The sequence below is a fragment of the Archocentrus centrarchus genome, chromosome 16, assembly GCF_007364275.1.
Source record: "Archocentrus centrarchus isolate MPI-CPG fArcCen1 chromosome 16, fArcCen1, whole genome shotgun sequence".
NCBI lineage: Eukaryota > Metazoa > Chordata > Actinopteri > Cichliformes > Cichlidae > Archocentrus > Archocentrus centrarchus.
The window spans coordinates 12,276,932-12,299,263 of NC_044361.1; the positions used below are offsets into that span (position 1 = coordinate 12,276,932).

At 43.1% G+C, this 22,332-nt stretch overlaps 1 protein-coding gene across 1 annotated transcript in view; it reads right to left on the bottom strand.

Moving 5' to 3' along the window:
• Positions 1–650: 650 nt before the first annotated feature.
• Positions 651–22,332, bottom strand: part of LOC115794614 (nuclear factor of activated T-cells, cytoplasmic 1-like) — a 59,679-nt gene continuing 37,997 nt past the window's right edge. Inside the window, exons 9-10 of the mRNA XM_030750218.1 lie at positions 18,263–18,928; positions 651–936 (exon numbers count right to left, since the gene is read on the bottom strand). Of these exons, the coding sequence (XP_030606078.1) occupies positions 881–936; positions 18,263–18,928 (722 nt within the window). The 3' untranslated portion in view covers positions 651–880. The remainder of the gene's footprint in view (positions 937–18,262; positions 18,929–22,332) is intronic.

Consider the following 22,332-nt stretch of genomic DNA (forward strand, 5'->3'; position numbering starts at 1 on the left):
GAAAGGATGATACGGAAATAGGCACTAAGGTGAAAAGTAAAGGTGAAGGGTGGCAGAAATGGTACAAAATCATATCAGGGAAAGGCGGGGGGAAGATAACAGACTGCATGATATAAGCATAAGGCATACATATTTCCAAATACATGTTTATACAAAAGAATATTGTACATAACATTACGTGTAAATGAACAAAGATGATTATAAGGAAGCAGGCAAAACACAACTCTAATCAATTGACATACTTCCTACATATGTTCCAGCCTTTTTGTTGCCATGTAAACAAATAATTGAAATGATACAAAACTGTCATAGAAAACTTTCACTTGGGTTTATAATGAACCATTTGCATTTGCGTGACTGCTGCTGTTTGCTGTCAATACCACTGCTGTAAGGCACCCAGTTGGTTGATGCGGACTGACTGCACAGACAAATGAACCAAATTGATGAAGCTTATTGTCCCATTAGACTGTCCATGCATTAACATACAGATCACACTTGAAATGAAGATTGTCATTTGTTAACAATAGAAGAGTAACTCAGTCTCTGTGAGCTGTTTGGTCCACTAAACATCCGCTGTGAATTAAGGCAAGTGTAGTCATATACTTTGCCCCCGATACCCCCCCCCCCCCTTTTTTTTTTTTTTTTCCTGTAACTATAACATTCACCTGTTTATTCAAATGGAGCTCGCCAGTGATTGTCAATGTGAGACTCTCCTGCAGAGAGCCCTGGACTGAAGAGGAGCTGATGGCATCGGTGGTTAGGTGGGAGATCCTGGTCAAAACTTTATTCTTAATAATCTGGATCTCTGGCTGTTTTTGTCCTCTTTCATTGATGCTGCTGTTTGAACGTGAATGTGCTGCTGCAGAAGACTTCTAATGGTCTACGCGTGTGTGTGCACAGAAATGCTGGAGAGGTCGTTCCTGATGATCTCATTAACTGTGGAAACAAAAGAGAAACAGGAGATCTTCATTAACCATTCGCACTGACACAAGAATGCTGATTTTATGAGGAAAAAAAAAACAGCCCAGGAGGGTTGTGTGTTTGAACACTGGGACAGGTTGGACTCAGGACCCCAGAACCCCAGGGGACCAGATGCTCTAGGCAAATTTAAAGGGACATTCAAGAGCTCTGTTTACTTGTCATGGTTAATACTGAGCAGCTCTTATAATCTCTCATATGTCCATAATTGGGATTTCTGAAGTCTGAAAGTAAACCCCTGAAGAAATTACCTGGGTTGTTTCAGATTTGTATTCTGGGGTGTAACTAATTTTATAGACTAAAGATCAGAATATATTGGCTTCTGTGCTTTTTAAAATCAGTCTCTCACCACTTCCCCTAAGCCTTTTAGAAGTGCAGTAGTAGATCACTTTTATTTTTATTCATTTTTAGGAACATGTACCACAAAAAACAAAAAACCTAAAGCACAATGCTATGACAAGACAATGCCCCCACCCCCCAGTGGGCTTTGTTGTATTATCTAGTCTTCATAGATCCTCACTGTGTCTTTATCTGGTTTTGAGATTTTTATCATTTCAGTTCTGTGCTTGTACATGAAATTACTCAAAGTACCACAGCTAGGAACAGGCATAATCAAAGTGTAGAAGAAAAAAAAACAGTAAAAATTGCACAGAAATTATGGGAAATATGGGGCGGTGAGACTGGTATATCATCTGTTAATGTCGGATTTCAGTGTCAGTCCACATCAGCTCATGACTCAGCTGCAGCCTGCATACAATTCCAGCTGTTCACTCTGCAAGCTTCTTTGCAACCCCCTCCACGGCAGGTCCCTTTCTGACTTAATCAGTGTCCAGTCTGATGCCCTGGTTGCCTGCTCTGTTCTAATGAAAAAACAGCACCATGATCCATCCATCCATCCATCCATTCGCTTCCGCTTATCCTGTTCAGGGTCGCGGGGGGGCTGGAGCCTATCCCAGCTGTCATAGGGCGAGAGGCAGGGTACACCCTGAACAGGTCGCCAGCCTGTCACAGGGCCAACACAGAAAGACGAACAATCTTACACACTCTCATTCACACCTATGGGCAATTTAAAGTAGCCAATTAACCTAACCCCAGTAAGTGCATGTCTTTGGAATGTGGGAGGAAACCGGAGTACCCGGAGGAAACCCACGCAAGCACGGGGAGAACATGCAAACTCCACACAGAGAGAGGGAGAGGCCTGGGCCAAGGTGGAATCGAACCCAGGCCTTCCAGATGGTATTCTATCTGTGAGGCAGCAGTGCTAACCACTGCGCCACCGTGCTGCCCACAGCACCATGATTGCAAGCAAAAGAGGCTTGCAATGCCATGTCATTTATATTTACAGCACCATGATTGCAAATATAAATGACATGGCATTGCAAGCCTCTTTTGGCTGAACTGTATTGTTCTTTTTAACTCACTCTTTAAACTCTGAACATAAGAATATCTCAGACAGCAATACTACACTGAATACGTAGCAATGACATGGCTGACTTGAGAAATACTGGACATTGGGAGCTGCAATCCAAACATATCAATGTCATTAGCGACTCATTATGGCTCCGTACAAATATCTCTGTTTTTAGTCATCGTCTTGTCTTTCCTACACCAGTTCCTGTGCCCGCGCTTTTCCCACAGTCGGGCAGACAGAGATCAGTCCCCTGCCTTTATCTTCTCTGTGTTCTTTGGCAAAACAGAGGGAAGTGACTGAGAAGATGGCGAGGACCCCGAGACCTGTTGCTCGACAAAAACAAGAAGCTTCATAGCTTGCCTTGATAACACAGACTGATGCAGTCTGAGTCTGGTGAAACCACCATCGGAGCCGAGACAGGAAGTCCACCCACTCTGAGGTTCAGAGGGGGCCTGCAGTTTGTTATCACTAGATACTGTTTGGTGAATGATGAAGCATCAGCACGGATCAAGATAAAAACAACACCAAAGGAAAATTATTTGGAGTTCCTTTGATACGACATCATTTTAATGCTGCTTGTTGTCAGTAAAATGCAATATTGTTGGCTAAGGTGCTAATGAAAGATGGACTGTTCCATGTGACGTGAACGGCAGAACCACCACAGAAACACCCATTAAGGATGAAGACAAAAATAATGTTTGATTTAAAAGACACACAGGCCTTACAGTAATAACTTGCCTTGTTTTCTGTATGCAAACACCCACCTTTTTGCACACATAAATAAGCAGACATGCATGCATGCACACATGCACACACACACACTCGGAGCTTGGTTGGGACTCCCCTCCCTGAACAGGAGGAACTCCCATTGGAAAAATTCAACCTGTGCCAACAGTGTTGGCTGTTTTCAACCCTGTTCCGCTCCGGGCTAAACAAGCATTTACATGCTGAGGTTATTTTTAGATCTGCCATTGCAGGACATGAAGGAAGAGCAAACACGTGTACGCAAAATTAAATGATCAGAAAAGGAGGTGAGAAAACAGCGCCAGGTAATTCTGAAGAAAAGATGGGAAAACCCAACGGTTCGGTAGCAGAAAGCCACATATGTACGTTTATATTTCTTCATTTCAGTCACTAAAAAAAACAAAAAAACACACACAATTGTGACGTCTCCTCCTCCCACATATTAACTGCAGTGTTTTTTTTTGATGCCCTTTATCAACTAATAGTTTCCATTGGCATGCACAAAGTGTTCCATTCTGAAGAAATAGTGACAACGAGAAGAAAGGTAAAACACTGGTCCTTGTGTTTCATTTATGTACTCTGTCAGCAACGTGAGAATTTTAGAAGCAGGATGTGGCCAACTGTTGCACCACATGCTATTTATAGCTCCTTAATACTCATGTCACTATTTAGTTGCTACAGGTTCTGGGAAATGAAGACATTTTAAAGAAAACTTACAGGTGTTTTTTTTTTTTTTTTTTTTGTTGAGACCAAAAGGTCTAGCATGTAACAGTCCTTTAAACAAATTTAGTTGCAAATTTCTCATTTAGCTGAACACTGTCTGTCCTGGGACTTTTTAATCTTTTTTTCTTTTTTTAATAAAAAAGTAAATGCTGAAAAATGAAGCAACGAGAGTTTTAGTAAGACTTATCTTTCTATTTTTCCTTTGCTGCATTTTTGAGACTGTCTCACCTTCCACAAAGTGACTAGATAACCACAAATATGCAGCAGAGGGAAAGGTGGTGATACATTCTGCGGAACATTTTGTTCTAACTGAAATGTGGCTTGAAAAATTCGTCCCATTGCACAATGCGGATGGGCAAGTGTGGATTGTAAGATTTCATCAGCAAAGTAGGCCTTGTAAAGCAAAGTGTAATGTTTGAAAAAGTGTGCCAGAGGGTTATTTTCCACTTTTGCGATCTCTATATGCTTTTGCTCAAAAATTATTCTGTGCAACGTTAGAACAATGAACCAAAGTGGCCTGGCATCCCTCTCAACAGCACTGGAAACTTTTTCTTTCCTTTTTTTCAGTTGCCCAGGTTAATAATGGAAAGCTGGGAGGATACCCTCTCATGAATAAACAAAAACAGTGGAAAAATGAGCTCCAAATATTCCCCTGCTGAAAAAAAAAGGAAAAAAAAGAGAGAAACAAAAAACACGTGCCCTGCTAGTCTTAGTTAAACAGAGTGGCATCCTTTATTAGCTGCCCTGCCAACACAATCGGCAAACCACAGCCTGGACCTGTCAGGACTTATTCTCCAGACTGGGTGGCTGGGAGATCTATTTCAGGCAGGTGTGAGAGTGACACCAAAATATGACTGCACTTTACTGTGATGCCAGCCAAGGTGAACAGCTCTATGGACAATTCACCTTTGTGAGGGCCTGCCAGTGTTTCTTGGCAGGGAAAGTGGCTAATTGCTAAACCCCTGGCTCCACTGGGTGTGACTTCTGGCTGAATAAATGTTGACCTCGCTAAAATAACCTGTCTGTATCAACTGTCATGGAAGATGCTTTTCAGTCTCTAGTATACATCCTGAATATACCAACATTTGCAAATGTAACATGAACACTGTTGAGCCTTTTTTTAAAATCACAAAGTGGCCACACCCTAAATCATACAGAGCTTTATTGACTACATGAGTCTGACTAGGAGTATAAATCCCAATATTAACATCATATTGTAATAAATCAGACTTGGAATTTGTGATTAAGACCATAAACACATCAAGAAAGTGTTTGCTAAGGTCGCAGATCAAGTAAGCAGCAGGGTCGACTGGACATTAGAAAGAACGCAAGGGACATCTATCTGTCTGTCTAAAGCTGGTCTGTGCTTGTGTCTCAGTGTTGTGTTTTGCACCCATAATCCACTGCCTTAAGTAGTAAAAGCATCATATTCATGCTGCTGTTGAAATATTTTGGCGGGTACAGTATATACAAAATACGGTACAGCGACAGCATAGCTTCTATACTGCATAGCTGCAAACATGCACTCTTACTTAGTTACTCTCAGAAAAGAATAAAGCAGCTCTGTGGTGCTACAAATTGGCCTTCTTGTTATCCAGTAACACAAGCACGCCTGATATGACTTCATTTGGCTTTTCTAAGAGTTCAGTGTGAACCTGACCTGCACTGGGGATTTAGTTAGCATTGTTACGGGATAGCGCTGTGCACTGGGGTTCGATAACAGCCGGGCTTCCTTAGAGAACAGAGGATGCCCTGTGGTCTGGAGAAATGCAGAGCCTCAAGGCCTGAGAGCCTCTTGGAGGTTCCTGCTGTCGTAACACGATCCCCTATAGTCAAATCAGGACTGACTGGCAAACACCTGGCAGTGAAAGTGACTTCACCTTACCCCAGCTTCACTCAGCTGACTATTCCAAACATGACCTCTATACTTCAGGTTGTAACAACAGGTTCCTGGCAGCGACTTCTGTTGCCACTTGAAGTCTCTTGATACTAAAGGAGTGGAGGGCACCTTCCTGAACTTTCATGATGTGTTAACTGCAGCTGTGTTAGGGGTCAAGGACCTTCACACTGTAGCAAAGGGGATTGTTTCCTATGCTTGCTTGTACCTCCTGTAGTACCGCATCAGCTTTGTGAGAGAGAAGAGGAAGCTTCCTTCTATTGTGGCATTGAGACTCTCAACAGCGTGTGAGGAAGTTTGTCTGAGTCACAGAAGTTCTTTCATGCAAACACATAGAAGCACCGTCATCGAATCTGTACAGTAGCTTGGAGAGGGTAAAAGGAGGCTGGCTGCGAGGCAGACACACAGTTAAACCTCATCTGAACTCGTGCTTTCATGTGAAATTGATTTGGTGGGGAAGCCGAACTAAAGCTCAAACTTGCCGGAGAGAGAGACAATTGAATTTCCTGGTACATATTACTTTTGTTTCCCCACTATATCAAATCTTCTCTCAGCCTCAGCAGAAACACTTAATGGACAATTTGCTGCCTCCCACACGCAGCTCAAGCGGCTGGACGGAGAGGCTCGGACACGTCACTCATCTCGTGCTAATCACCAGCAGTGTCAAAAATATGGAGGGAGGTCAAAGGTCAGAAAACCGTGCGCATAAATGACACGGACAGAGAAGGCAAGATGGAGTAAGTGAAAGAGAATGAGCGAAACAGAGGGAGACACGATGCTTATTCCCACAGATAAACACAAATGGAAAGAGACAAAGCGTTCCACTCATGCTTCATCGTGATAAAGTGCTTCATAAATTCATCTGAGCCTTGCAGGTAGACAGCTTCTAATCCATTGCAGGGATCCCTTTGGGCCTAATGATGTGATGATATGTACAGACAATATATTTCATCCCCACAGTTAGGCTGATCTGCGAAGCCCCAGGCTTTCCCATGTGGAATCACTCAGTCTCCTCAGCTGACAGAGGAGCTGGAGAGAAGAAGAAGAAGGAAAAAAAAAGAGACCACAATGAAAGGGTTTAAGACAAAGCTGAGTTTACCCTGAGAACTGAGGTTTTACAATTGCCCTGAAGCAGCTGTGTGGTACAGTAGAGTACTGATGTGTGGTGATCTCCTCACACTGCTGAGGTGAACAGTGATGCTGTGAAATTCATGATTTTAAATGTAGAGAGTAATAATGAGAGAAATAATAAATAAGAAGCATGACTGAGGGTGACACACGCCTAACCCTGAAAGTCTCCCACTTTCCTATTTTTAGCTTGATTTAATTTTCTCACCCGTTTTCCCCGCCTAACAAGATTGCTGGGCTATTCAGCTGCCAAAGAGAAGATTAAGAGTAAGAACGCTATAGACAGACATTTTTGACCAACACTTCACCTTTCAGTCTGTGAGTGAGTGCTGCCTGCAGCCTCAGAGGAGGAGCCTTGATGATGTCAAAATTTTGCAAATGCTTTTTTTGGTTAAAAAATAGTATTATCCTACTATATTGTCAGTGTGCTCCTAAGAAAGCGGGTAGAAAAGCCATGTTTTCAGGAATCAGGCCTCTGAACAAACCAGTTTAAGTCTATTAAATGAGTACAGTACATGTATTTCTAAAACTACAAGAAATTTAGAAAGCCAGATTTATCAGTTCCATTATAGTGTGTCATATGCATAAATGATTTAGAAACAAAAATAGTAGATGTTTTATTACCTCTGGCTTCATGTGCACCCACCCCATCTTGTCCCACCTCTTAATGAACCTACTGAACCTACACTGTTGTTGATGAGAATGGCAAGGAAAAAGCAGAAGAAGAAGAAGAAGGAGTTAATCAGTTTTCTATTTTTTAGAGGAATGAAAAAGAGTGAAAAAAAAAGAAATAAAGTCTAGAGTGTAAACAGTAAGTGCTCTGATGTCGCTGAACAGACTCCAATCAATATGTCTGCTGCTGTTTTTAGACAAGGACTCCTGGCTCAGTTGGATGAGAGAGCTGAAGCAGCCTTGAGAAATAATGATGACATACTCTCTGTGCCTCATGTGGAGAGACAAAGTGGAGCTGGGCTCTAATCTCCACCTGAGTCTCTGATGTGCCTCTCTTTTCAGAGTACATGTTTTATGGCTCTCTGTAGTCGGATGAATCGGACACATTGCCAAACGGACACAAATGACCAGACCCGGGAGAGTTCAGGTGCCTGCCTAGCCCACATTACAATCACTTAAAAGTAGCCAAATTTACTAGAAAGGCTGGAGAACAATAAAACAGCAGTATCCTGAATTAGAAATCTAAAGACAACAACTTTTACCGAGAGCCCCACCACTGATATGCTTATTTTGGCCGCAGTAGTGCAGAACCTTTGTCTTTGATCTTGCTTGGTGTGCTCTGCCGCTCCCTATCTCACCTCTCTCTGTCTCTCTTTGTGAGCCTGCCACTTCCCTATCCTCCTCCTCCTCCTCTCATTTCCTCCCAGGCCCAGGAGGCCCCGGGTGTGCTCGCTCGAGGTCGGTCTCCGGGGAGGATGAGGGGGAGGTGTTTACATGTTTGGAGCTTCTCTCTAGTGCCCTCATCACTGACTTCTCTGAATTTGGCGTGCACGCTTTACAGCTGCATTGCAAGCAGTCATAAATTGCAGATCTATGTTGTAATAGGGCTTTTGAATACACGCAAAGGAACAGGATGCTTCAGTACCGCCCACACTAATTGATTGACAGGTCACGTCACCGAGTGCAGCACAGATGCTCGAATGTTTAGCACTAATGGTGCTTTCGGTTATTTTGATTCCACGGGTCAGCCTGATTGCGTTAAATTGCCTTTTCTTAAAAAAAAACAAAAACAAAACTGCAGTGTAAGAATACCACAACAAAACTCAACAATCAAAGTGTTTATCCAACAAAAGCAAACATAAAAGCGACACGCTAAAGAGCTTCTGTGTTGTATAGACTATGTGAAATCAAAAGCTCCGTTTCACACAACTAGTGAAGCATAAATGCATAAAGCAAACACCAAAGGCTGAAAATGCACCAAACTGAGCAAAACTCACACAATCTCAGTGACTGAGATATGAAAGGAGACAGATTAAAACTCTTTGCATGGCTCATTACCAATGGCTTTATGGTAAAATAACTCAGCCATCTGATAAACTTGCCGTGATTGATTTTGAATTAGAAACGTATGCTCCCGCGGAGGCCGATGCAGACGGCTCGAGATTTCACTGCTTTTTAAATTATGGAAAAGAGTCCAAAGAATATGAGCACATTGAAACAATCATACTTCAGTAGGCTGCAGTCATTTGGGTGAGAATTTGGCAGTGCACCTGCATACAGTACAATTTACAACTGCATTTGTAGTGTGCTTCTTTAAATCACCTGTTGCCTGTCAGTTGAAATGTGGGATTTTAGACTTGTTTTCTTCTATTTTAAAAATAAATTATATTCTCTGTGTCCAAAAAGGCTTACCTCACTGTGAGCTTTATTGTTTGCTATTCATCATAGATGGATGGCTCAGAGAGGCTCCTTCTTATTGTTTAGTGTGCAAGCCCGCATGTGCCAGCGCAGCACCAAGTCGCGGTCTTAGGTTAACCTGTCTCTTTTGATAGCCACAACTAAACATCGTCTTGTTGGTTGTTTTAGATCAAACACACCGATGAAAGCAACATTTCCACTGATCTAGGATCTTGCCTAGCTGGATGGAGGGTTTGTGTAGATTTCTTCCTTCCGTGACAGATAAGGAACTGAAAAGTATAGTAAAGCTAACTAAATTTAAAAAAAAAAAAAAAAAAAAGCTTCTGCTGCTCACGAGAACATGGCCTCTCTCTTTCAACATCCCCGTGGAGCTCTAGTGATCTGTACTGAGGCTTGGAGTGATCTGATTAACACCCTGTCTGCTCACCCCAAGAACTGCCCTGTAGCTTTAAAGCCTACTCAGGAGGACACAGACAGGGAGGCCTCCTCAGGGCACATCATGGACTTATTCACTGGAAGGTAGAGAGGCAATCCCAGCCAAAGATTCTCTTATCTCCTTTCCAGCACCCTTGACCTCACTTTGATTTTCACAGACAAACGTACATCCATCTGGAGACTATATAGTTGTCAAGAAAGCCAGACTGTCTCAGAGTTGAAGGTGAAGACAGCTACACTTTCACAGACAGTAGGTGAGACAGAGAAATTTTCGGGCCACCTGTAAATCACAGACCCACAGCTTCACCTGCTTCTGTTCATGCTGTTTAAAGTCTTGCAGACTTAACAGTTGGTGCTGCTCAGGGAGAGAACCCGCCACTTGAACACCTTGAAAGAAACGAGAGTCTGCTACGTTACTCCATCCTACAGTAAATCTAACTGATCTAATTAAAATGTACGTGATGTTTTCATTCACATAGAGCTTAGACGCAGAGCTTTCCAAACTCCAGCTCCCTGCAGATTCGTCATGGCTGATTTACTACATGAGCAGAAAGAATTAGTTCGTCTTCTAGTAGTAGGATTTGTGGGGTCTATCAGAAAAGTGTGTGAACAGTTTTTAGGGCTGAAAAATAATAGCGTCGCTCTCTAGCAGGATACTCTTTGTAAAGCAGTGTAGATAATGGCTTTAATAGTGGTTAATAAAAAATTTACCAATGCCAATTTACCGCAGTTTTTTTTGCACACCCCAAAAGTTAAAGATTAATAGCTTATAACCTACAAGATGACCTATAAAGAATTAATGAAGTCATTAGTTACATGCCGTATGAAGGGTGAATTATTAAAATACATTCACCTCTTTTCTCATCTATAATGAGAAGATTAAGTTTACATCCCTTAGAGCCTAATTGCAAGCAGATAAAAGTTATTTTTTCCTTTAAATCTAAACTTCAGTGAAGAATTTGCATGGTTGATAACAGTATAACATAACTGGAATTATGACTCTGCAAGTTTGTTAAAACACGGCCTTCCTTCAGCTAAAGCGTTCAATTTCGGTGTGTTCGGTGTAGCCTGTTGTTTTGGTTGAGGTTTTATAACCTCTGCAGGTCACATGTCAACAGTAGGACACATACAGTTCAGAGGTTAGGATCCTCTCCTCCCCTAAAATAAACCCATTCACCCTCTGCTCCCTGCGAGTGGCCGCTGCTGGGACAGGAAGAAAGTGTGATCTTTAACTCTGGTTGTGCTTTTCTTTCTTTGACTTTCAGTGTCTCAGTTTTAACAGCTTTAGCTGTGAAAGGAGCTCATAGTGTCTGTCTGTTTGCATACGCGTGTGTGTGTGTGTGTGTGTGTGTGTGTGTGTGTGTGTGTGTGTGTGTGTGTGTGTGTGTGTGTGTGTGTAGAACAGGGGCAATGGGAGCCAGGGAAAAAAATCACCAAGATTACACGCTACTTTCTTCCACCTCAGATTTTCCCCTCTTTCTCCTTCGTCTCTCTGTCTGTGTCTCTGTCTCCTTTATTTCTATGGCTGACCTGCTTATCCACATGCTTGCTGAATATTCCTGGATGCGAGGAGATGATGAGCATCTCTTGGCCTAAAAAAAAAAAAAAAATCAGGCTTCTCATGACTACAGTTGCGCTAATGAAGCTTAAAAAAAAAGAAATTCTTTGTCCTTTTGCTTTCAGTTTGATAACATATGCAATTTGAAAAGCAGACTTTTATGTTTTTAAGGGATCTTCATTATTTTCACAGTTACATTTTATGTAAACCTGCCTGTGTTTCCAATGAGCTCATAAGGCTTACACTGTTGGCTTATATACTTGTATGTGATACTACGCTCTTCTTAATCTTTCAAAGTTTATATCTTTATTTTACACTCTTATACATTCTGTCTTGATTCCCCTTCCTCCTGTTTTCCCTTCGTGACTCTCTCCCCAATGTTCTACTTTCTGAGGCATTTGTGCATAGAGGAGACAGCGTATGCTGCCAAGTGTTGCAAAACCCAACGGCTTTCCCCATCCCACCCGCCTGGAACAGACCTCTCTGTTGACATCCGTCGCTAAAGGATACTATTTCACTGACCTAACAAATTTCAAATGGGAAGCTGTTATTAAGTGGTCTGGGATGGAGACCTGCTCCTGTTTACTGATGCCGCAGGTATTTATATCCTCTAAATACGACTTCTAGGAGCGAGCAGCTCACTGTGGTTACAATGTTCAAATGGAAGACCCTCGGGCAAGACACTCTTCAAGCTCCCGGGCTGCTGTCCAGCAGTTGCTCTTGACCTCTGACCTCCCTGTTGAGAGACTGAAACGAAAATGCTGTCTTTTAAATCAGTTTGTGCTTCTTGGGTGTTTGTCTGGACCGTATGAGTTTTCCATATGCTCATATTATTTAATGCCAGGAGGAAATATCCAAGATTCAAGGCAAATTTATGGTTTCTGTGACAGTGCAGCATTTATGGTGTTCAGAGTAAGATTCACTATCTCCGCAGAGGAACTGTGTTTTAGGGTTGGTGCTGAAAATTGTTTTACGTCATAAAAAAACATCACTTCAAATCACCGGAGGGACCAGAATTGTGCAACTAACACAAAGCCACTTACCCCACGGACAGTATGTCCTGAAACAGCCTTAAATACGGTGAGACGTCAGATAAAGGCTCGGATGCAGCTGAATTCACAGCTTAAATGCAGGGAACTCAAAGCTTAATGGAGGAAGGAGACTCAGTCAGTGATCGTCCTGTCAGAGCCGTCAACCACACTGACATTTGTCATGTTATGATTCGGTAATGAGAGTGTCTGGCACGAGGTGGCAGCTCCACGATCACAGATATACACAAGAAGATCCCAAGCCAAGCCGCAGGCCCTGTCTGAGTCCTGACCCGCTGTGATCCGTGTGGCTCTGTGGCTTTTCAGCGCGTGTTTCCTAAACCTCAGAATGCGAGCCACATAAACCGAGTCTCTAAACGGCTGTGTCAGGAGAAACTATAAGAAATACATGACATATGATGAACTGGAATAATATAGCCTTAATGAATAGACTCACATGTGTCTGGAGAAGGATGCATCTACTGTGCCATGTGGCTTCACTCTGCTATATTTGATTGTGTGCTTCACTGAAGTCCATTTTCCTATTGATGCCAGGTAATAGGCTTCCATAGAAGGCCACACAGTGTGCAACAGAAAATAAGCGCACGGTAGCAATTCTGCGTCACACAGCTCTAATATTTGGCAAAAGAAATGCGGAACCCATTCAAAACCAGAATCAAAGTCTTTCATCTAAATGTGCCTGTGTGTAGACCCCAGACACAAAAGAAACCCAATTTGTTTAGATAATTTAGCTGCAGTTTTTCAGCAGACGCATTCTTTCTCGGTGACTGTGGATATTATGACGGAGCGACTGAAACCAGACCAGATCCTCTGGCTCAGCTGCCAGGGTTTGGGGTGCGCACACACATGCACGCATACGGGCATTAAAGCCAACCTGCTGCGGTAATAAATGGATCAAATTCTTACAGATTCATCTTGCTGCATTTATCAGAACTATAATAATATTCCCAATGGTTTTACAAAGAGCTAAAAAAATCAAAGCACAAATAAGGTAACCCCATTGCCACTGTCATATGTAACCACTTGGATCCAGTCATTTGCTAAACTGCAAGCAATCTCGGGGAACGGTATCTGTAATTGAGTGGGTTTCAAAAAGTGTTACAAAAATCTATTATGATCACAACCAGGAATCTAAATGCTCTTATGTTCAGCCAATGGCACAGAGATAAAAGAGATGTAAAAGGAAACAGAGCAAAGGTAATCCAGAGGACTTCTACTCAACTGCACATGTATTCTTCTTCTGCAAGGACACTATGGAATTCTCTGGGTCCCATTAATGCACCTCCATTTTAACTTCCATACATCAGATCGTTAACTATCAATGTAATCTGCTTTATGAGAATTACTTCATGTTTCCAACTGTATGCGGCTACAGGGTATAAAGATTATTATTATTATTACTATTCACCAGCATGCTATCATCTTTTCCGGAGCTCTATAACTACAATAAACAAGTTCATAGGATCAAATAAAAATACATTTGCCTTACACTTCCATTTAATATACTACTTGATCAGTTAGCACAACTTATACTGAAAGCTAATCCTCATATTTACTGAACAGCATATTGTCTGAAGTGCTTAGTAAGGCCTGTAGTATCTGATAATGGGTAATAAGAGCCAAAGCTGCTCAATTCACACAGTAAAAATAATGGTTTTTAATCTTAATGAGAAGAAATTGAAGCTAATCTATTGCTGATCCCAGATGTGTAGTTGTTGATCCATAGCTTTGATGGTTTTAAAGGCCAAGCCAAGAGTGCACCCACCTATTAATTTTTCCCATGACTGTAAAACTTCTGCTGCAAGCCGAAACTTTTACTTATACTTCACCATGTCAAGGGCTGCCAGGAAAACGGGATTCCTAATATGAGAAGGCAGCAATAACAATAACAGTAAAATATCCACATCCTCTTTGTGGCCATAAATAATAAAAAAGCCATCACGCGTTTTCTTGTGCCCGTCAATATCACTACGTGTAGAAGGAGACTGTGTTCTAGGCACTGCACTTAACCACAAGACAGCCTTTCTTTCGGTATACTATTAGCTGAAGCTTGACCTACTCCCAAAAGGCCACAGGGTCAGAGGTGGAGTGTTGTGAAAGCACACGATGTCACTTACAGTGCTTCCACAGCTAGATGAGTCTACCAACTAACAGTGAAAAACACGCACACACGTATATGCTGTCTAAACATACAGGAGCAGCCCTGCTTTAGTGAGTCCCATTAGACACTTCAACCTCTGATTTAATGAACACCCCCCCCCAATCTCTTCTGCCCCCCCTCCAATGCAGCCTTGCGGCACACTCCAATGTTAGCGACTCAGCATGTTTTCAGCGTGGTGCGGACGCGCGCTCAATCATCATTAGGGGTTTTGCGGAGTCCTGGGGTCTGGGCACCTTGCCAGGATGTGTAAAAGTTTCCATGAGGAATGCCTTGAGTTGCCTTCAGAAGCATTGGTGGTGGACGGAGATCCTCAGGAAGGTTAGAATTCCGCTTTTGTTGCTGGGGAGGGGAGGAGGGAAGGAAGGAGAAAAGAAGGATCGACAACAAATCTGTTTTCAGTTTGTGAAAGCAAGCCTGGTGGAGCCTGAAGTGCACTAACCTTGAATTGAGGAGGAAACAACTGCAAAAAAAAAAAAAAAACTAAAATAAAACAAAAAAAAAACCCCACCTTGTAACACGCGGCAATCAGAGCACATATGTCAAATGTCAGAAATCAGCAGAGACTGGTGTGCGCTCTGTTTTTCTTATTGTAGGGAATAAGGGACCTCTGTTTCCCCAGAAAGGCAGCTGGTAGAAATCTGGCTCTCTGATTAGCAGTAGTTCCTTTGCTGTGTGCTGCATTCAGTTACATTTCATGATATCACCCATCACAGCAGGAGCTAATGAGACAGGACACACGGCAGCAGCCTCACAGGACCAAACGCCTCACGCTGCCAACACATTGCTTCTGCTCTACACACAACCGCAGCAAAAATACCTATAAACAGCAGGAACAGGTTTTCAAGGCAAGAAAAATAAGTCTCAGAATAGAAGCGCAGGTTTGTGTGACTGTTTTTCATACGTAGATGTGCATGTGTCACTGCTTGACACAGGAAGAGAGGGCTATGATGTCACCAGAATTCAAACATTTGACAAAGCATGTGGTCATTTAAACTTTTCTTTTTTTGCTTAATTAGTTCAGCTAACAAGACAAACGTAATGCTGCAGTCCAAGTTATTCATAAATTCTATTTGTATACCCACTGATGTCATTTGACTGCCATTTTTCTAGCTTGTAAAGTACAGATAGCGGGTTGCGAGTGAGTACGAAATGTCTGAAATCTTTGGTTTTATGAGAGCCCCGCCACGAGTTGTTTACCACAGTGAGTCAACAATGCAACAAGGCATAGCCATCTAGCAGAGGGTGTTTCATCCTCTACTTGCCTCCATTCCCTAAACCATGCTGATATTTGGCTTTAATGTCAGGTATGAAAAGTGAGGCTGTAGCAGGTGAGAGCCAACATGCCACTGAGTGAAAATGGGAGCTCCAGCGGCGATCTGCCTGCCAGCTGGATCCTTCCCATAGAAGCTCGTTGTAGAAAAAAAAAAGAATCATCATATCATGCTTCGCACTGACGTTAGTAAATCTTCTATCACAGCAGAGGGAAGAGTTCAGCACTTTACAATGAAGACTCTGTATGGCAGTCGGGGGTGTTTACATCTCAGACCCCCTCCCTGCTAACCCAGCTCCTTATGGTACAGTAGCTCACCGTTGATAAGTTGAGTGATTTCTCAGGGGCTGTGTAAAATCTGGGCCTGACCAGAGAGACACATTTACTCTGGCTGATGAGAGCCGAAGGCCTCAGTGCTCAGGCGTGGGAGGTGCAACACTCTTGGGGAAGATCAAGTGTGCTCCTGCAGACTCCAAATCACGGGCTCCCCAACTGCTTGGGAGGAGAGCTTTTCTACATGGCTGGTGTTAAATCACTGCCGCTGTGGTGAGGTCATCTGCTAGTCTTCCTTCTCTAATTGAGCTCGCTAACACACGGCCGTAATGCGTACGGACGGGGAACGAGACGCCGGGTGAGCTGCCTTCCGATCCTATTTATTTTAGCTTAGGGCTCATTTGAGGGGTTTGGGAGAGGGCCGGGCCTGGGAGCAGCAGATGCCTTGGCAGTATGCTGTTACCACCGCACACTTACCAGGACTCCAAGAGTTTACCACAGATGCTTGCACAGACGTTAGGTGATGCAAAACGGCAGCACGCTGAGGTTTTCAAGGGGCTGCCTTACTGTCCTTGGTCAATCAATACACATTCCTGTGCGTCCCCTAATGCAGCTATAATCACTGGCTGAATACATCTGGCCACTGGGTTAGAGGATGATTGAGCTTGCTAAAGTGACAGTGGATGGAGTAGATGGGGAAGAGAAACAAGGTTACTTGCACGAACACTGCTATGTACATTTGGTATAACTTCATATAGGTTGGTGTAAAAGAACTCCTTGGCAACCTTAGTAGAAAACTCAAAAATGAAGCTATAGTTTCACTTTATTCAATTAATGCTGAAGTGAAAGCTTCTGCCTGCCATAAGTATTAAAAACAGTGTGAAAGAATTTGAAATGCCGTTTTAAATTACATTTCCAGACAACCCAGCATTGTATATATTCAAGAAAAAGAGTGTAAAAGAAAGATTTTTTTAATTAATTTATTTTTTACAGGAAAGAGAAAGTTTATAGAGCTGATAACAGGCAGACATCCCTCCTGTGTCTGTATTGTCTGTTTATGAGATAACGACTAATGGGACTCATCAAGACTGACAGATATGCTGACAACTGCTTTTCAACTCAATTACAGTTCCACAGCAAGACTCCCCTGGTCCCCTCATGCCTATCACCCCTGTACTCCCTGAGCTGTTGAGTGAATGCGTATGAACTATACTCACACACACACACACACACACACACACACGCACACACACACACACACACACACACACACACACGCACACACACACACACACACACACACACAGACACACACACACATATGCAACAACATTAGTTTACTGAGCAAACTGTGCACAGGAAGGGTGATATTCCTGAGTTCATTGTGGAGGCGCCCCCCCCCCCCCTACCTCTAGCAGATTTTAACAGGTCAAACTGGCTCGATGCCCGTGATGTGCTCTATGGATATATATCATAACAGCAAGTGGAGCCTCTGCTAACACAGATAACAGGTTGCTGCCCTGAGAGACATAATGTGAGATGGACACAGGAGGCAATAAACCCAACCATATGGTCTCTTGGGTGTGACTGGTTTCATTGCCAGAGGGAGACTGGTGACCCCACAGTCTCCCCTGATGACGACAGCTGCATGGTGTCGCCTCCGTGGGGAAATGATGGGAAAACAAAGCCTCTGCCTCCTGCCTCCCAGGATCCCTCCCAGATATTTGGGGGGTGATGGGGGTGGGTTGGCTCAGGAAACCCCTACCCATTGTTTTGCTTCCTTCATTAGTCGTTGTGTCAACAGTTTGGATCGCTACGCGTGTGCCACTGTTTTTGTTCTGCTGCACCCCGGCTGACCCCAGTGCTCTGATGTTTTGACAGATTGTTTCAAAATCCCATCAAGGCAATTTACTGTTTTAAAGTTAAGCCGCCATTCGGACAACATAAGCTGTCCAGCGCAATAGACCAAAAGCAAATAAATCTGCTTGGCCTAAAATTAAACAAATCTGACGTAAATGTGCTGCCAGAATTTTATCAGGAAATACTCCGAGGCGCAGTAGGGCGCGGCCATGTGTGAGGGCTCGCAGATAAGGAAAAGGTGTTAAATAAATGTAATGTGTTACGTAAACAGTCAATTTTGGCACGGGCAATGATCTCATAAAGAGGAACTTTCATCGAGAAAGAAAAAAATGCCTCTCTTTATTTAGTTACTATCAAATATAAACTTCTAGATAATGTGCAAAGACTTCATTTGTGGTAACTCACCATCATCTAGGTACATCTGGTCCAGTTCCTGGGGCTCCTGCTTAACGGTGATGGCCATTGATGGGGGGCTGGCATCCTCAGGTAGCAGACTTGGTGAGCTCCCTCCAGCTTGGACTGAGCTGGCTGCTGCCTGTGTCTGACCGGGGCTGTAGGCCTGAACGAATGGGCTCTCTACAGGCCCACCAGGAGTGGAAGGGTGGGATACCGGGGAAGATGATGGACTGCTGTTGGTATAGATAGGATGGTAGCTATGGCGTCCTGGGCTGTTCAGGTGGTTGGGGCTACCCTGGGAGTGAAGCATCCCTAGAGAAGAGTTGTGATCTGGTGAAGGTGGATGGACAAGGTTAGGGCGACCAGGGTTCTCCTGAATGGGGGGTGCCATGGGTCCCAGTGGTGCTGCATGGGTGGGGCTGTTGGGAAGGCACTTGCTGAATGCCACAGGAGACAGATCATGAAGGGTGGGGCTTGAGCTGGGGGGTGACGATGGCATGGCAGTGTGGCGAGGTGGGCACGAAGGGTAGCCCCCAACCAGGCAGGCATCAGGATCGGCCACAGGCATTATAGGAGTGAGCCTGGGCTGGCTGTAGTAGGTTGTGGAATGCATGGAGAGCCCCACAGTACCCAGAGAATCATATTCATCATGGGGTTCTGTCTTTATGATCGGCACTGATGGGGGAAAAGTAGAAAGAAAGAAAGGAGATGTTATAAAACGTGCAGGGAATCCACGTGGCGCAATAAGCCTATGACTGAGGCTGAGTAAGGCGGTAAGCAGGCAGAACCGTGCCTGTGATACCCTCCATAATCCAAACAAACAACCACCAGTGGATATGGGCTCAGTGTCAACTTGGCAGAGTCCTCTAACAGAGAAATCCTTACGCCTCCTCTTTGCCACCCATCTTTACCACATCGTGAAAAAAAGCAAAAGAATAGGGAGGAAAGAAAAATGGATGAGTCATCAGTGTGGAAAGCCACAGCTGGCTCTAATAATGAATAGGACCTATTTTCTTTGGACTCTCCTCCAGCTCTGATATCCAATAAAAGTACTTTAAAGCAGTGGAGTGCTGCTGCTGTTGCTGCTGCTGCTTGAGGAGCTCAAGACCCCTAGGTTTCCTCCATACTCCAGAAGTAATTGTTTCTCTCAGGACCAAAAAGATAGGGGGGGAGAGTGAAAAAAAAAAGGAGATGATTTGATTTTGATTAGGCTGCCTGAGCTGCTTAAGAGGCTGTAGAGCTGTGCCTGTGGTTTCAGGAGCTTCAGACCTCAGCTAATGCAGGAGAGTGCAGTGACCCCATTTGATCATCCTGCCTCCTCTCTTCTAACTTCTAATCCAGTGCAGACTGTCTGCATTGTTTCCTGATTAGTCCTGACTGACAGGTATCACATACTTTCTCTTCGCTGTCAAGAAAGGTTTTCTATTAATTGAAAATTTCAATCTCAATCTGGAGCCTTCATAAACAGTGGTATGTTTATGGACTGGGCTGAACGATGGAGAACGATCCATATTAACAAGCTCACTGCAGAGTTATTATATAAGTACATATGCACAGACTGTGCCAACACAAAAGTAATAGGTCCATGTTAAGATACCCAAATGCACAGCAAAGGCTTCTGAGTCACAAAGGACATACTGTTTATTTATTTTTTTTGCAATTGTTAAAATGTGCTAATGGGTGTGGTGACTGTTTGATGCCAACCATTAAAAGTTTTTGGCTTAACTTGCTCCTGGTGAAATTTTCTCAAAGTTATCAATATGAATGAGATGTCTGTGTGTATGATTTTTTTGTACACAATAGAACCTTTCAGTGACAGAAAAAGCAAATTGTGGATCACTGTGTCATATGAAAGACATCTTTTTATAATGAGTTCTTAGTTTCTGAGAGTTTGATCTGAAAAAAAAAACATTAAACGGGTCTGTAGCCCCCGGGGTGCTGAGCGGTGTTAACGCGGCAGGGAACACATTTACGTCAGCCCTGTCTGCTTTCAGAGCCCAGAGACCAGGCTTGGTGTCTGGGGGAGCATGGTAAGGCGAGTCCCATTATGCAGAGGCCTCCTTTCCATGGCCTGGGGAATAACAAGTGAGTCACATGGTCACACAACATCCACAGTCACTTCCCTCCAGATTGTCATTCTCTCTTGTGCCTTTTCTTTAGTGTGAATGGATAGAAGTGCGCCAAAGAGCCAAGGGTATGATATCAGATTTGTCCTGTGGAAATGCTATAAAATGCGATTGTTTTCATATTTTAGCTTCGGGTCAGGATCTGCATTGCTATCTGTAATTTGAAACACATTTTAACCTTCTGCCTCAAGAAATCAGTCAAAAAAAAAGTCCAGTTTAATATTTAAAGAAAATTAAATTATCATCAAGCTTAACAGATCCTGAAGACTGACATGTTGTTCTGAATGTTTCCCTGCAGAAGTTAAATGAGGACAATAATTACAAACTGGAATAGTCAAGTTGCAATTTACATTCATGTATGTCCAGAATCATTTACTGCATGTTGTGAAGGCCACATGTGAAAGAGACAGTAATCACAACCTCCCTTCTATTCATGGATTATGACCAGGGTTCTAAATTAACACCCACCAATCCGCCAAATGCGGGTAAAAAAATCATTTTGGCGAGTGTTAATAAAAACTTACTAGCCAATTTTGCCAGTGATGCAAGAGGCATTACATGCATGATACATAAGGCTCCGTTCTCGGTCATTTATCCCCTGGCAGTACTTCCTACATTTCCCATGAACACTATATGCCTTAACGCTACGTCATGACATTATACGCCCACTGGCTGCGTGCAGTTTGTAGTGAAAATAGCACGAGAAACCATGGAAATGAACGCTAACATCACTGACCAGACTTCAGAGAGCAAGACAGAGAGCAACTCAAGGTAGAAGTAACTAAACAGAGAGCACACTGAAAGAGGAGGGAGTTAACGTTCGCTTAGTAAAAACTTTTAACCTAAGTGTGGCGGTGGTTGGGACTTGGACAGACTGGGGCAGCTGGGGGGGAGAAGAGGAGCGAGAAGAGGAATGAGGCAGGTGATGATGAGGACAGAGAAAAGAAAAAAGGAAAATTTGGCTAGTGGAAATTCTGATTGGCCAGTAACTTTAGAGAGTTACCAGCCACATTGGCTGGTGATCAAAAAAGTTAATTTAGAACCCTGATTATGACATTGACTAACTGCCAGAAAAAAGTGTTTTTACAGCTTTGTCATTTTATCCTATTAGACATCTTTATGACATTGTGTCATAATTAGTGTATAAAGTCTTGCGTTATAGCCCAACATGTGTTTTGGAAGATCACAGTGACCTTGATCTTTGAAATCCAAATTTTAATCAGTTCGAATCCACATTTGAGCCCGATGTAACGGCGTTCCTTCCAGGTGTTCCTGACATATCGCATTCACCATAATGGGATGGGCGAGTGGTAGCAATGACTTTGACAGCTAATCCCTAAAATCCCATTAGTTTATCTTTGAGTCCAAGTACTGTCAATGTTTGTGCCCAAAACACAACACTTTTCAACAACATCAGGGTTTTCTGTTTGTTTTCTGTAAAAAAAAAAAAAAAGGGCAGGTGTATTTCATAAAGTGTTTGGCTTATGGTGGAAAAGGGTATTTATTAAGAGTAGAGGAAATTCTAAGCATTGTTTTTGACATTTAGCAAGACCTTTCCCAGCGAAATCCCGTTGGACTAAAGGCCTTTCTCTAAAGTTACATTTTCTCCAAAATTCTCCCTCTACATTTGTAAACAGACGTCTTTCCTCCAGCTCGAGCCATCTGTGAGAACTGAGAAAACAGATTCACCAGGCGCATCCCAACTTCAGCTGGCTTCTATTTCCTCTCAACCTGTGGGTTACGGCCCACAGACTGTTGCTGCTCTGCACATGGTTTTCTCTCCATTTCTGGCAGTTTTCCCTTGTGTCTGCTTGTATTAAACTGATCAGGAATGATATAGGTATTTTACTGAGCACTTGTTTCCTCTGATGGAAATAAGGACAGTGATGTGTGTTTGTGTCTGTGTATTACATTAGAAAGGGCAAGCAGGGCTTATATGTAGCTTTATAAATT